A 16,015-nucleotide genomic window follows, 5' to 3' on the forward strand; every position below is an offset into this window, starting at 1 on the left:
GAGCAGAGTTGCTTCCTTAATGAAGGTATGATATTATATTAGACAGAATGGACAATAGAGCGGGGGGGGGGGGGGGCTTTTGAAAAGTATGAGTAAAGTTGGCAGATCGTCCTTCTTGGTCAAGTTCCAGATATTCTGGATTTGGGGGGAATTCATTCAAGATTCAAGCGCAACCTTAAAATATTCACTGAGGATGAGTACTGTAGGTGTTTGTAAAGGTTTTTTTTTTTGTACTCCAACCTTGCGTGTGTGTGTGTGTGTGTGTGTGTGTTAAGCAGCATCTGTCAGGTGGGGTCGGGAGGGATGTGGTCTCTATGGCGTCCCTGGGTGCAAACATCCTCCCCTTGTCACGGCCACGGTGACGGCAGTGTGTCAGGTTGTTTAGGAGATGAGCAGGAGAGGCGGGGGGAGGTTGGGGGGAGGTTGGGGTGGGGGTCCCCCGTGTGGAGCTCAGTGTCAAGGTCGCACACACTGTCAGAAGCGCACTGGCACACGCGCATACACACGCGCACACTCACGTGTACACACGCAAACAATTGCATGCCACCATAAGTAAACACCCTAGTTGAATCATCCTCACACAAAACTCTCTCTCTCTCACACACACACACACACACACACAAACATGCTGTCAAACCTGGGGACAGGACAGGGCGAATACAAGGGGACAGGGCGACAGGGTTACCCGTCTTTAGACGAACTGTTACTACATGTCCACCGAGAGAGAGAGAGAGTGTGTGTTTGCATGTGTGTGCCTGTGCAAATGTCTGCGGTCAGACACTGACTGGGAATACACAGAGACAAGGAATTGTAAACAACATCAAAGGGACACTGTTATTTATTTATTTATTTTTAATGCATTTGGCCGCTGTTGTCTGTATTTCTATAGTTCCCCATGCACGGTAGTTTACTGTTGTCTGTATTTCTATAGTTCCCCATGCACGGTAGTTTACTGTTGTCTGTATTTCTATAGTTCCCCATGCACGGTAGTTTACTGTTGTCTGTATTGCTATAGTTAGTAGACGGTATGGTTTACTGTTGTCTGTATTTCTATAGTTCCCCATGCACTGTAGTTTTCATAGCCAACATAACTACCACTATAGCCTGACATGGCATCACTGTGTATTTGTCTGGAATCTCTGTGTGGAAGCTGCATTTACAAAAAAATCACACCTGTGTGAATTGAGGGGCACTGTTATCATCATACATCATCACATTCCGGCCAATCACAATTGGCGTCCTCACTTTTTATCCTCAATACGTACATTGCTCAGCCAATCAAATCATCACTATGGGGTGCTCAGCCAATCAAATCATCGCTATGTGGTGCTCAGCCAATCAAATCATCGCTATGGGGTGCTCAGCCAATCAAATCATCGCTATGGGTGATAAACCCACCCCATATTTGCATACTGGGCGCTGATTGGTGCCCCATAACTTCGGAGGCAGAGAAATCCAATCACAAATCTGTCGAGGGCTTTTTTGGGGGCAGATTCGTCTGGTTTCCAGGCTACACTCTCAATGAAACATGTGCCTCAGTCTGGTTTCCAGGCTACACTCTCAATGAAACATGTGCCTCAGTCTGGTTTCCAGCAGTGGTGAATAAAGTACTCACATGTTTTACTCGCATAAAAGTATCAATACTGCAATGTAGAACTAAAAGTAAAAGTCCAGAATTCAAAATGTACTTGAGTAAAAGTACAAAAGTATTGGCATTAAAGTGTTCTTTAAGTAGAATGAGGCAGAATGCCTCATTCAAGTTTTCATGTATAAAAATCTTTTGACAATAGCAGATCTACAAGCTCACAATACGTCGCATTGTGACGCATTGTGAGCTTGTAGATCGGCTATTTTCGAATGGACGAAATGTGGCTGAAGTGGTTGGTGTATGTTTTGTAATAATAATCAAAATCTACAAAGTAACTATGTAACTAAAGTTTTCAAATAAATGCAGTGCAGTAAACATACAATATTTTCCTCTGAGATGTAGTGGAGTAGAAGTACTGGACATTTGGAAATGCTCAATTAAAGTACAAAGACCTCAAAATTGTACTTAAGCACAGTACTTAAGTACGACTCTCAGCGAGACGTGGTAATCGTGGTCGTGGTATTCTCTCAGAGAGAGATTGAATGAAGCTGGACTTTTTAGAATAGCTGACCTACACATGCTCAGTGCTTCCCATGCGTGGCATTTGTGACACGTAGTGTGCTTGTAGATCAGTTATTTATTTCCACATGCGCGACTTGGCGGGCAGGCGTCTATTGTAAATTAGGCATGAGAGAGAATAACTGAGAGGGAGAGAGAGAGAGAGAGTGGCTGGTCTACGATTGAAACACAAAAGCAAAGCGTAGAAGGCGGAGTGGAAGGGAATGAATGAATTAGTCGTGGGTCACTGGTGATTCTCATTAAAAACAAATTACTAATGTTGAGGAGGGACAGCTGTGCTACTGTGGCTGGGTTCTAATGACGCACGCACACACACGCGAACACACACACACACACACACACACACACACACACACACACACATATATATACCCCCTGGGAACGCTGTCAGCTATAGCAGACAGAGGCAAGAGGAAGTGGCAAAGACAAGTACACACACACACACACACACACACACACACACACACACACACACACACACACACACACACGAGGCCCCCATCTCAGACATGAATCCAGTGGGATTGCATGTACAGTTAAAGATGCGTTGAGAGGGAGTTGTTGTTCCTTAAGGTGACATGTTTAGGCAACAACCTTGCTTTGGGAAAAGGTGACAGAGTTTCTGTGTTTGTAAACAATACATGTATGATGGAGTGTGAGAGTCTGAGAGAGAGAGTGTGTGTGTGTGTGTGTGTGTGTGTGTGTGTGTGTGTGTGTGTGTGTGTGTGTGTGGGTGTGTGTGTGTGTGTGTGTGTGTGTGTGTGTGCGTGCGTGTGTCTATAAGTGAGCCTATATACTCACCAGGTACCATTCCTGTGAGAGATGGAGCGGAGTAGCTGCCCTGTCCAGTGGGTGGGACGTGAGGAGGGTATCCTGGTAAGGTAGTACTGGCTAGGTCCCGGCCTTTAAAACACACACACACACACACACACACACACACACACACACACACACACACACACACATTATAATCATCATACACATCATCACATGATATTTTGTGTTGACCTAATAATATAGCGATAAGACGGGACCAAGCAATAAGGAAAATCACACCCCTGTGAACTGAGCAGTGCAGCTTGCTCAACAACACCACTGGCTGGCTGTAGTTATAGTTATAGTGCTTAGTATGAATGGTCCTTTAGGCTGCTCAACAGTGCCACTTTAGGTCTCCCAGCGGTATTGCAGCTGTTCGTACGACAGACAGACAGACAGACAAGGCATGAGTTATGCCTGTTCAAAGTGCCTGCATGTTATCGTTGCTTGCAGCTATATTTTTGTACAACTTTTCACGTACAAACTGCTCTTCAACTGGGATTTCGGATAATGGTCCATAGATTGTGTGTAGAACATTTCACGCGAATGGCTCAAAAATCCCGGCAGAAAATGAGGTTTAAGCGTTTTTCAAACTGCTCAAAATGGTGGAAAATCTGAGGGTGGAGCTTACTGGTCAAAGTGACAGATGTGTTCTGCATGAGTCAAGGCACATGTGTAAACAAGGTCCATGGATTTTGGCCAAACGAGGCATGAGTTATGCCCCCGTTCAAAGTTTGCTATAGCGCCCCCCTTTGGGCAACTGGACTAAGACTGATTTCAGCTCTATTTGGCATGATCCTCTACCATACTGTAAAGTTTCATAAACATGAAACATCTGCATGTATGTATTAGGGGCAGAAGAAGAACTTTCATAAAACTGCAATATTCATTGGCTAATAGTAGCTTCATATGCCCAGCTTTCCGTGTTTGTGTTGTTATCTAAAAGTGAGGACAGAAAAGTGAAGATGCAAATTGTGATTGGCCGGAATGACATTTGTGATGATTTGTTTGGCTGAGCACGGAATGTGAAGCATATGATGTATATGTATGATGATAAGAGCGCCCCTCACTTCACACGGCTGTGATTGTTTAACTTACAAATTTCTCTTATACTGTGTTTTTAGATATTGGTCCAAAGTTTGTTCGTAGAAAGTTTCGAGCAAATTGCACAAATATCCCACGAGTTGATTCGATTTATCCGTTTTTCAAAATGGTGGGAGATCTAAAGGTCAGAGGTCAAAAGTCGAAAGAGATGCATATGCGTATCGAATGTTTATCGCTGACGGTCAAGCGGTTCATGAGCTATGCCTGACTGCCTGTTCATAGTTTGCTATAACGCCACCTTTTAGCCGCTGGTCCTGGGCTTGAGCCAAGCAGTACCGCCCTCTTTCATGACGACGACAGGCCCAGGAAATAATTGCATTATGCATTTTTCCCATAGACATTTCAAAAAGTATTTATTTAAAGATCTGTAGGCCTCGAACAAAGCCAACTCGGATCCTGACAAATCATGACAACAAACTAGGCCCGAATTAGGCCCGAATTAGAAAGAAGAAAAAAAGGGCAGGGTATAACACTTTTTTTGTTGTTTATCTTCTTTGTAATTATTTGTGCGGCCCAAAATATTGTTTGTTTTAATGATTTGTCACGATCCAAAAGCCAACTTGGCTTTTACAAAGCATAAATACTTTTTTGAAATGTCTATGGGGAAAATGAATGGGGAATATTTCCTGGTCCTGTCGTCGTCATGAAAGGCGGCGGGTCTGCGACGCTTTATTCCATACATAAGCATCATTGAAGATATCTCACAGATAGCCATTCTTTTGGCTGAACAGCATACTGTTGTTATCTAACACTAACTGGAAGGTGTCATTCTTATTGCGGGCAAATGGTCGTTTAATGGAAAGGCATGGGAGGAGCCAATTATGGGCTGACTCTCTCTCTCTCTCTCACGCACGCACGCACGCCCGCACGCGCGCACACACACACACACACACACACACACACACACACACACACACTCTCTCTCCTTGTTATCCATCCTGGGTCACTGAGTAATCTACCCTCCTTTCCCTTATTACCTCCTCTCACCCCTTCCCTCCCTCCATGCACCTCTCTCTCTCTCTCTCTCTCTCTCTCTCTCTGTCTGTCTGTCTGTCTGTCAGGGTGTGTATATAACTGCATTAGACTACATGACAGTATGTCGGCCTAAATCATTTCTCTGTGTTTGCACGCGTTAGACAGTGGGGAGCGCTAGAAAAGGGAGCCCTCCATTCATCATCATCATCACACACGCGTGCACACACACACACACACACACACACACACACACACACACCAAAGGGCTCACACAGACCCCGGTGCCCATACACACACATGCATTTATCATCATCATAAACAGCTCCAATCCTAACACCATCAATCCCACTCACTTCCCCTCCACTTAACCACCGTTAACTGACTGACCAAGAAGAGGAGATGGGGAATGGGGAGGGCATGGCGTGGCGTGCGTGTGTGTGTGTGCGTGTGTGCGTACGTGACAGGGGCTGATGAGAAAGCTGTATTTGCAGTGCGGAATGAACATTAAGCCTGTTTTATACTTAGTGGCGTACCAGCTCAGTGGCTCAGTGGTCAGAGAGTTCTCCCTGAGATGGACAGGGGTTCGATTCGATGCTCAGTGGCTCAGTGGTCAGAGAGTTCTCCCTGAGATGGACAGGGGTTCGATGCTCAGTGGCCTTGTGGTCAGAGAGTTCTCCCTGAGATGGACAGGGGTTCGATGCTCAGTGGCCTTGTGGTCAGAGAGTTCTCCCTGAGATGGACAGGGGTTCGATGCTCAGTGGCTCAGTGGTCAGAGAGTTCTCCCTGAGATGGACAGGGGTTCGATGCTCAGTGGCTCAGTGGTCAGAGAGTTCTCCCTGAGATGGACAGGGGTTCGATGCTCAGTGGCCTTGTGGTCAGAGAGTTCTCCCTGAGATGGACAGGGGTTCGATGCTCAGTGGCCTTGTGGTCAGAGAGTTCTCCCTGAGATGGACAGGGGTTCGATGCTCAGTGGCTCAGTGGTCAGAGAGTTCTCCCTGAGATGGACAGGGGTTCGATGCTCAGTGGCTCAGTGGTCAGAGAGTTCTCCCTGAGATGGACAGGGGTTCGATGCTCAGTGGCCTTGTGGTCAGAGAGTTCACCCTGAGATGGACAGGGGTTCGATTCGATGCTCAGTGGCCTTGTGGTCAGAGAGTTCACCCTGAGATGGACAGGGGTTCGATGCTCAGTGGCCTTGTGGTCAGAGAGTTCTCCCTGAGATGGACAGGGGTTCGATGCTCAGTGGCCTTGTGGTCAGAGAGTTCTCCCTGAGATGGACAGGGGTTCGATGCTCAGTGGCTCAGTGGTCAGAGAGTTCTCCCTGAGATGGACAGGGGTTCGATGCTCAGTGGCTCAGTGGTCAGAGAGTTCTCCCTGAGATGGACAGGGGTTCGATGCTCAGTGGCCTTGTGGTCAGAGAGTTCACCCTGAGATGGACAGGGGTTCGATTCGATGCTCAGTGGCCTTGTGGTCAGAGAGTTCACCCTGAGATGGACAGGGGTTCGATGCTCGGCCGGGTCTTACCAAAGACTATAAAAGTGGGACCATATACAATGGCTCCCAGCTTGGAAAGTAACTAAGTAAGTACTGCACTTACGTACAATTTTGAGATATTTGTAAAACTATACAGCGATGCCCGTTGGAAACTGGCCTACATGGAACGATGCAAGTTGGAAATGCATGCCCCACCCAGTTATTATGTATGTGTCCCTTTTATGCCATATGGAGTTCTTGTAACGAAGGAGGTTGGAGAATCATGCCCCACTCGGCTATGCAATACCTGTTGTATACCCGTGTCAATATATGGAGATTTCTGTAACTGTCTCTCTGTGTCCCTTTATTCCTATATGGAGTCAGAACACGCCAGCTCCATATATGGACCCTGGGTAGGGCCTTTTGTGGCGGTTCTGGACAACCGTGAGTCCGACCGACTCGACACCGGGCACTGCAAGCGTGTGTCGAATTCGGTTGAAGTCGAATGGTTCCCAAGTTACGTGCCTTACAGACGTACACACGTACGTACAGACAAGAGACGTGGTGCATTTATAGATTATAGAAAATAGCTGATAGCTAAATATTTATATACATTTGAATTTTTTAAATGAGACATTCTGCACAATGGGTACTTTATACTTTTGGTACTTTAAGTGTATACATTTTGATACCAATACTCTGTACTTTTACTCAAGTAAATTTGTAATTCCAGCCATGTACTTGGAGTATTTCTACATTATTGATACGTCGTCTACTTAAGTTTAAAAATACTAACGTCATGTCCAGGGAGGGCTGCCTCACGCTACAGAAACAGGCTCCTGCCCTATAGATGAATCCACGGAGGGGTGCCCTTACTGAGGTGTACAAATAAGCTTACACTGCAGCACTGATTAGCTACACCTGCCCTACAAGGCACTGTTCCAGAGTATGACTCCATGGAACAGTAAGCCTTGTATAGGCCAGGTGTAGCTAATCAGTGCTGAGGTGTAAAGCTGCACTTAATGGTACACCTCAGCTGTGGCTGCAAGTTGCAACCAGGGCACCCCTCTGTGGATTCTTAATGGTACACCTCAGCTATGGCTGCACCCAGGGCACTCCTCGGAGGTTTTGTCTATAGGCCACATGGCCCGGCAAGGCTTACTTATAGAAATAGCCGGTATGCAAGCTGTGACAACTTGTCTTTCTCTCACACTGTTGTCCACCTTTGCTCCTCCTCCTCTCTGTCCTTCTTTCTTTATTTCTCTTTACAATATGCCCCTTTCTGTCTTTCTCAATGCACCACGCACATCTCCTCTAGTTCATTCTCTCTCTCTCTCTCTCTCTCTCTCTCTCTCTCTCCTCCCATTCTGTCTGGCTGTAGTAGTAAAGTTTTGATGCGACAGCGAGGCATTAGTGCAGACGGACTGCTCATCCGCTCAGGGTCAGTGCACAGGGCACAGAGGAGAGAGAGAGAGAGACGCAAGAAGAAATATAGACTCGCTACAGCCTAACTTAGAGGGGGCAGACGGAGCCAAACCCTCTGAGGTGTGTGTGTGCGTGCGTGCGTGCGTGCGTGTGTGCGCACATGTGTCAGATGTGGTGATGTATCTGTTTTGTGGTAGAGGTCAACGAACCAGCCCGAGTCTCTTCTGGGCTCAAATACAGTGAGCACACACTCTCTCTCTCTTTCTCTCTGTCTGTTTCAGTCTCACTCATATGTTTCAGTCCATGGCTGATCAGACAACCAGCAAAGCAACACAGGTCAAAATTGGAAGAGAACAGACTGCGTAAGTCCCTTAGTGTGTATTTAGGAGTGTAGGGGAGTATCAAATCATTTGATACTCCCCTAGCTCACGCTGCCGATAACATACAGTGGATGCGGGACAGGCTTCAAATGGGCATTCCGTGTGTAAATGTGTTTCGTTGTTCCTGCAAGTCCAAATAATGTGCTGCTGTTCAGTCAAAATCTCATGTTTTGGCCCCTAGAGGGAGCTCTGCTCTGAGGAAAATCACAGGTGTGTGTGTGTGTGTGTGTGTGTGTGTGTGTGTGTGTGTGTGTGTGTGTGTGTGTGTGTGTGCGCGCAAGTGCGTGCAAGTGCATGCGTGCAAGTGCGTGAATATGTGCGTTTGCGTGCATAAGCATAAATGGAAATTTGCTCTCACTCTCCATTCCTCTCACTCGGCGTGGGCAGGTAATATTCCTTGGTGGTTTGGGAGGCAGAGAAAAAAAAGAGACGTGATTCCTAGTTTTCCCACAGTCCCAGCTCTATGATTCCCTCATTAGAGGAGGGAATGCCGTGGCCTTGTCCAAGTGCTCCCCTGGTCTACTCTTAATTAACCACTGCTTGTCCCAGGGCCCCTCAGTGCAGTGAGCGGAGGGCAGGGGGAACAGGAGACTTAATTTATAGGCCAGTCAATCTAAGGGGGGGGGGGGGGGCGTGACCAAAAATAAATTGCAATAGTAATAGGTTTTTTGTGATAGGGTCATCCAAATAACTTTATTACAAATTGTGAATGAACTATTTCGTGGAGCATGGTAAATTCAGGGAGGGTTGAAAGTTGGGGTACGATTATCAACCAGGAAAAAAAATCTAAATGTCATTATGCTTTAAGCAGCATGTGACGTGTCAAACTGTCATTATGCTTTAAGCAGCATGTGACGTGTCAAACTGTCATTATGCTTTAAGCAGCATGTGACGTGTCAAACTAGGGGGTTTTCATGATTCTGAGCCCATTCCAAGCATTATAGTTTTGAACGATAAACAATCCTTGGGCTAAATTCGGCCATATAGCCACTCGCCCTTAATGTGATGCCTTCAAATGTGATGACCTCGTCACATTATGATGACGGCATGACATTTTAAATGTTTTGCCTTATACTGTAGGTTGCACTAAACATGCGGTAAATATAATAGTATTAATTCTGGATTAATAGAAATCAACAAAAGACGAGATTTCTCGTATTGGCACAGGCGGGTTTAAGCTCTATATACGAGATATCTCGAACCTGGCATATTGTGTTCAAACCTGTAGCGTCCCTGGGGCGAACATTCAGTGTTGAAAAAAAGAACAGGCCTAATAGTACAGCGTCCGAGAGGAAAACCAGTCAACAAAGTATTATATAGAGTTTAAGGTGTTATATTGCCCCAACAATTTGTATTATTATTGACCTTTATATATTTAGACCTTTATTATATTGACCTTTTTCAAACATGCTCTTGACAAGTTCTGTTTGGAATCTGCAGCTTCAGAACTAAATCAGGCAAACAAACAAACAAACAAACAGGGAAGTGGATGAGTATATTTCTTACCCGGCACCAGCGGATAAGACTGTGGGCCTGGGACACCACCTCCTAGCTCCACCCCTGTCCCGGGATTGGCCAAACTGCTTTTCATCTCGTCCAGTCCGCCGGCTAGTGACGCCATGGCCGAATAATCGGATGTCTGGTGAGACAAGGGAAGTTGGAACAGGAAAATAAAGCAAATCTGAACACATTCCAAATGGCTCTGTTGGACAGATGAATGGAAACACTGTAGTATACTCTGTCTGGTCTCCCAAGGTGCTACACACGCGCACACACATGCACGCATGCGCACATGCACACGCACGCACGCACACACACACACACACACACACACACACACACACACACACACACACACACACACACACACACACACACACACACACACACACACACACACACACACACACACACTCTCTCTCTCTCTCTCACATACACACAGCAGAGAGTTTATCGATCTGTTGACAAAGACAGGGATTTACTGTACAACCGTTCCAGAGTCTATAACCACGGGATCAGGTCTCTCTCTCTCTTTCACACACACACACACACACACACACACACACACACACACACACACACTAAGCCATGAGGTATACTAAAGTTAACACAAAGCCCCCTGTCTCCCCAGATACCAACAACATTGACAATTGTGATCATCTCACCACCACCACCACCGCACACGTAAAGACATTCTCTTTCTCTTCTCCACGCACGCACGTACGCACAGTATGTACACAGTGGGTAGGAGCACATGAAATAATGGCCAAAACATGTTTGATGTCCTACATTGTCCTCTATAAATAGCATCCAAAATGTTATAAATATAGCATCTGGTGCTGCCGTTATGCTGAAATATTAATTTGGAGATCATACATGAAGGATATTTTTATGTATACGTAATTTCCAGAACATAATGAGGGATGGCGAGCACCAAAAGTGGTCTTTGGCATGCCACTCTAAAAAAAGCGGCGTACCACTTTGAATAGCGGCGCACCACTTTGAATAGCAGCGCACCACTTTGAATAGTGACGCACCACTTTGAATAGTGACGCACCACTTTGAATAGCGGCGCACCACTTTGAATAGTGACGCACCACTTTGAATAGCGGCGCACCACTTTGAATAGCGGCGCACCACTTTGAATAGCGGCGCACCACTTTGAATAGCGGCGCACCACTTTGAATAGCGGCGCACCACTTTGAATAGCGGCGCACCACTTTGAATAGCGGCGCACCACTTTGAATAGCGGCACACCACTTCGAATAGCGGCGCACCACTTTGAATAGCGGCGCACCACTTTGAATAGCGGCGCACCACTTTGAATAGCGGCGCACCACTTTGAATAGCGGCGCACCACTTTGAAAATCGGCACGCCGCTTTAAAAGCGGCAAGATTTATACATGAAGGATATTTTTATGTATACGTAATTTCCAGAACATAATGAGGGATGGCGAGCACCAAAAGTGGTCTTTGGCATGCCACTCTAAAAAAAGCGGCGTACCACTTTGAAAATCGGCGCACCACTTTGAATAGCGGCGCACCACTTTGAATAGCGGCGCACCACTTTGAAAATCGGCGCACCACTTTGAATAGCGGCGCACCACTTTGAATAGCGGCGCACCACTTTGAATAGTGACGCACCACTTTGAATAGCGGCGCACCACTTTGAATAGCGGCGCACCACTTTGAATAGCGGCGCACCACTTTGAATAGTGACGCACCACTTTGAATAGCGGCGCACCACTTTGAATAGTGACGCACCACTTTGAAAATCGGTGCACCACTTTGAATAGCGGCGCACTACTTTGAATAGTGACGCACCACTTTGAATAGCGGCGCACCACTTTGAATAGTGACGCACCACTTTGAATAGCGGCGCACCACTTTGAATAGCGGCGCACCACTTTGAATAGCGGCGCACCACTTTGAATAGTGACGCACCACTTTGAAAATCGGCGCACCACTTTGAATAGCGGCGCACCACTTTGAATAGTGACGCACCACTTTGAAAATCGGCGCACCACTTTGAATAGCGGCGCACCACTTTGAATAGTGACGCACCACTTTGAAAATCGGCGCACCACTTTGAATAGCGGCGCACCACTTTGAATAGCGGCGCACCACTTTGAATAGTGACGCACCACTTTGAATAGCGGCGCACCACTTTGAATAGCGGCGCACCACTTTGAATAGCGGCGCACCACTTTGAATAGTGACGCACCACTTTGAATAGCGGCGCACCACTTTGAATAGCGGCGCACCACTTTGAAAATCGGCACGCCGCTTTAAAAGCGGCAAGATTTATTACCACTTTGAAAAGTGGCATGCTTTGAAAACTTTGAAAAGTGGTATATACCACTTTTTGTAGTTTTGAGTGGTATGCCAAAGACCACTTTTGGAGCTGGCCGCTCATGAACATAATAGTAATAATCTCATAATAATAATTGAAAAATTATGTTTACCACTTAAACCCAAGCATCGGTATTGTTGCGTCGCATTGTGAATTTGTGACTACTGTACTTAAAGGGCCACTTCACCCCTTTTGCAACCAGATCTTATTTTTTTAACACTTTCCTGTATGTGGGTAATATGTGTCTTTTTAGATATTTTTATATTTCAGTGTCTGTGACGTCATGGACACTGGTCTCACTTCCTTCCTGGACTACATGTCTCAGTAAGACAGCCCTCCCCCTATCCACAAGGTGGGGTGAGTGCACCAAAGCATCATGGTTATTGTAGTAATCCAGCATGAGGCAGTTGCTTGAGTTTCTCCTCTCACAGAAAAAAAGTTCCTGAACAAGCATTGTTCAGGAAAATATGAACTACCCTGTGGCAGCACATTTTGTTAAATTCAATCTTCATATTTCTTCATTAAGTCATACCGGTATATACAGTAAAAGGTGTCAAAATTGGTCCTGGTCTGGACAACCGCCGATCCGATTGATATAAATATCCCTTATAAGGGATTTATGGATGGTTAGCACTTTTCTCACCTGTGGCTGACCCTGCCGCACACGGACACACGCACGCGCACACACACACACACACACACACGCACGCGCGCGCGCATCTTACCCGTGACCCATCTATTGTCATTTTCTAGCTAGACCGTGTGTGTGTGTGTGTGTGTGTGTGTGTGTGTGTGTGTGTGCACACGCGTGTAGTGAATGTAGTCCACAGTGACACTGATGATCAACTATATATAGATTAACCATCTCAAGAGTCAATGGATTCTTAGCTCATCTGACCTCATGATGGAGGAAATTACTATCGTGCGCGGTGTGTCTGTGCCTTCGCACGCTTAGTGTACGTGTGCGTGTGTGTGCGCACTGCGCACGTGTGTGTAATGACAGCAATCAGAATTCTCTTTAGGTGATGAGGTGAGAGTTCGGCATTGACCCCTTTAATACAGCTGTATGTGTGTGTGTGTGTGTGTGTGTGTGTGTGTGTGTGCGCGTGCACGCGTGTGCGTGTGTGTGTGTGTGTGTGTGTGCGTGCACGCGTGTGCGTGTGTGCACATGCTCACTGACCTCTTAAACACCCTTGTGCTCGTCAGCACACAACGCAACCACTGGACTGTGACCTACCAAATAAGAGCTTACCCTGTACACTACACACCTCTCTCTCTCTCTCTCTCTCTCTCTGTTTCTCTCTCTCTCTCTCACACACACACACACACACACACACACTCACGCACACACACACAAACCTTGCATAGAATTTGAGCTCTGTCACGTTTACTCTTTGCACGCTGATTTTTGCTCCAAATCTTTCTCTCTATCTCTCCCTTTCTTTAATGTCACACCTGTTCTTTTCTTCATCCGTTCGACTATACCATACTCTCTCTCTCTCTCTCTCTCCCTCCGTCAGCATCATTGTCATGTCATGATGTCTAATGTGTCCATGTAGATCGGGGGGCGTGGGCCGTACAGGGAGGCGGGGGTCTGCTGTGGTAATTGGCCATGATGAAGTTTGGCCGGTGGGGTGACAGCCACGCTAAGGAAGATGGATCATCCTCATTCGGCCCCGTAAATGTTGTCAATTCCACCTCTCATAGAATGCCATCAGCCCTGATCACAGAGAGAGGAGCTGGGACGCAGCTGCCGGGAGGGGAGGGGAGGCGGGGGGAGGCGGGGGTAGCGGCGGGTTTAAGAGAAAAGGACGGCGGAGAGAAAAGAGGGGGTTGAGGGAAAGAGAGAGTGGCTGAGAGCAAAGGGGTAAAGCGGGCCTGTGAGATTAGAGAAGGGGCCTGCATGGCTCTAGCAGTCGTTCCCCTACTTTTTTATAGTCCGTGACCCAAAAGAGAAATGAGACGTTTGCCGGGACCCAAAAGAGAAATGAGACGTTTGCCGGGACCCAAAAGAGAAATGAGACGTTTGCCGGGACCCAAGCTAGTGAAAATAGCCCAACTACAAGTTCACAATGCTCCGTGACGTGGCGCGTTAAGTGCCGTGTTGTGAGCTTGTAGATCTGCTATGCTTTTATTTCTTCTTGTAGATCTGCTATCTGCTATGCTTTTATTTCTTCTTGTAGATCTGCTATCTGCTATGCTTTTATTTCTTCTTGTAGATCTGCTATCTGCTATGCTTTTATTTCTTCTTGTAGATCTGCTATCTGCTATGCTTTTATTTCTTCTTGTAGATCTGCTATCTGCTATGCTTTTATTTCTTCTTGTAGATCTGCTATCTGCTATGCTTTTATTTCTTCTTGTAGATCTGCTATCTGCTATGCTTTTATTTCTTCTTGTAGATCTGCTATCTGCTATGCTTTTATTTCTTCCTGTAGATCTGCTATCTGCTATGCTTTTATTTCTTCCTGAAATTACTGAAAAATCATTGAATTTTGTTTTCAAATCATGAAATCTTTTGCCCTTTTTTGGAAATGTTTCTTGAAAGTGTTTTGAAATAATAGTACCGGTAATTAAGAACAAAATGTAGGAAGCAAAAAAATTAAGTCATCAGTGCATCCTATATGACAGAGTGGGTTGGCCCTGATTGGCGAAATAAACATTGCTATCTGTTTATTTTTAAAGCAATTGATGGAACTTTACCGTTGTACATTAAAGCTCTGCTGGATTGGAACCCTGTAACATACAATAGGACACGCTCCAGTCACTGGCTCACACTAAAGGTCTGTAACATATAGCACACACTCCAGTCACTGGCTCACACTAAAGGTCTAACATATAGCACACACTCCAGTCACTGGCTCACACTAAAGGTCTGTAACATATAGCACACACTCCAGTCACTGGCTCACACTAAAGGTCTGTAACATATAGCACACACTCCAGTCACTGGCTCACACTAAAGGTCTAACATATAGCACACACTCCAGTCACTGGCTCACACTAAAGGTCTAACATATAGCACACACTCCAGTCACTGGCTCACACTAAAGGTCTAACATATAGCACACACTCCAGTCACTGGCTCACACTAAAGGTCTGTAACATATAGCACACACTCCAGTCACTGGCTCACACTAAAGGTCTGTAACATATAGCACACACTCCAGTCACTGGCTCACACTAAAGGTCTAACATATAGGACACACTCCAGTCACTGGCTCACACTAAAGGTCTAACATATAGGACACACTCCAGTCACTGGCTCACACTAAAGGTCTAACATATAGGACACACTCCAGTCACTGGCTCACACTAAAGGTCTAACATATAGCACACACTCCAGTCACTGGCTCACACTAAAGGTCTAACATATAGGACACACTCCAGTCACTGGCTCACATGCACTAAAGGTTCCAAATGTAAACACAGAGTTGGGGAAAACAGCCTTTTGTTTTAGTGCCCCAACCACGTGGAATGACCTACAGCTTAAATTAAAGATCTGTTCTCCCATAACATATACGCTCATTACATTTAAATCTCTGATTGCAGACTTACCCCCAAGTGTCTGCAACTGTTTTTAAACATCCGTGCTACATCACGCAATGATGAGGAAATCTTGCTGTTCTGTGTTTATTAGCCCAGCTAGGCCCTGTTTTTCTTTATTGCTTTGAAATGTTGTATCTCGACGACACTGCAATTGAGGGTGACCTCAATGTCGTTCGAGAATAAATACATTTAATTAATTAATTAATTAATAAAAATGTGTCCGCGACCCACAAATGGGTGTTTGGGAACACCGACCCAGTGTTTGGGAACCAGTGGCCT

The 16,015-nt window shown here is 45.9% G+C and overlaps 1 protein-coding gene across 2 annotated transcripts in view; it reads right to left on the bottom strand.

Annotated features, from left to right (window-relative positions):
- Positions 1 to 16,015, bottom strand: part of pax5 (paired box 5) — a gene marked incomplete at both ends in the record, with an annotated part of 62,934 nt that overhangs the window by 4,181 nt on the left and 42,738 nt on the right. For both annotated transcript variants that reach the window (XM_080760556.1, XM_080760557.1), the window contains 2 exons: positions 2,969 to 3,070; positions 9,844 to 9,976. In XM_080760556.1, coding sequence (XP_080616682.1) covers positions 2,969 to 3,070; positions 9,844 to 9,976 — 235 coding nt within the window. The remainder of the gene's footprint in view (positions 1 to 2,968; positions 3,071 to 9,843; positions 9,977 to 16,015) is intronic.

The sequence above is a fragment of the Protomyctophum bolini genome (assembly GCF_963924005.1).
Source record: "Protomyctophum bolini genome assembly, chromosome: 3".
Taxonomy (NCBI): Eukaryota; Metazoa; Chordata; class Actinopteri; order Myctophiformes; family Myctophidae; genus Protomyctophum; species Protomyctophum bolini.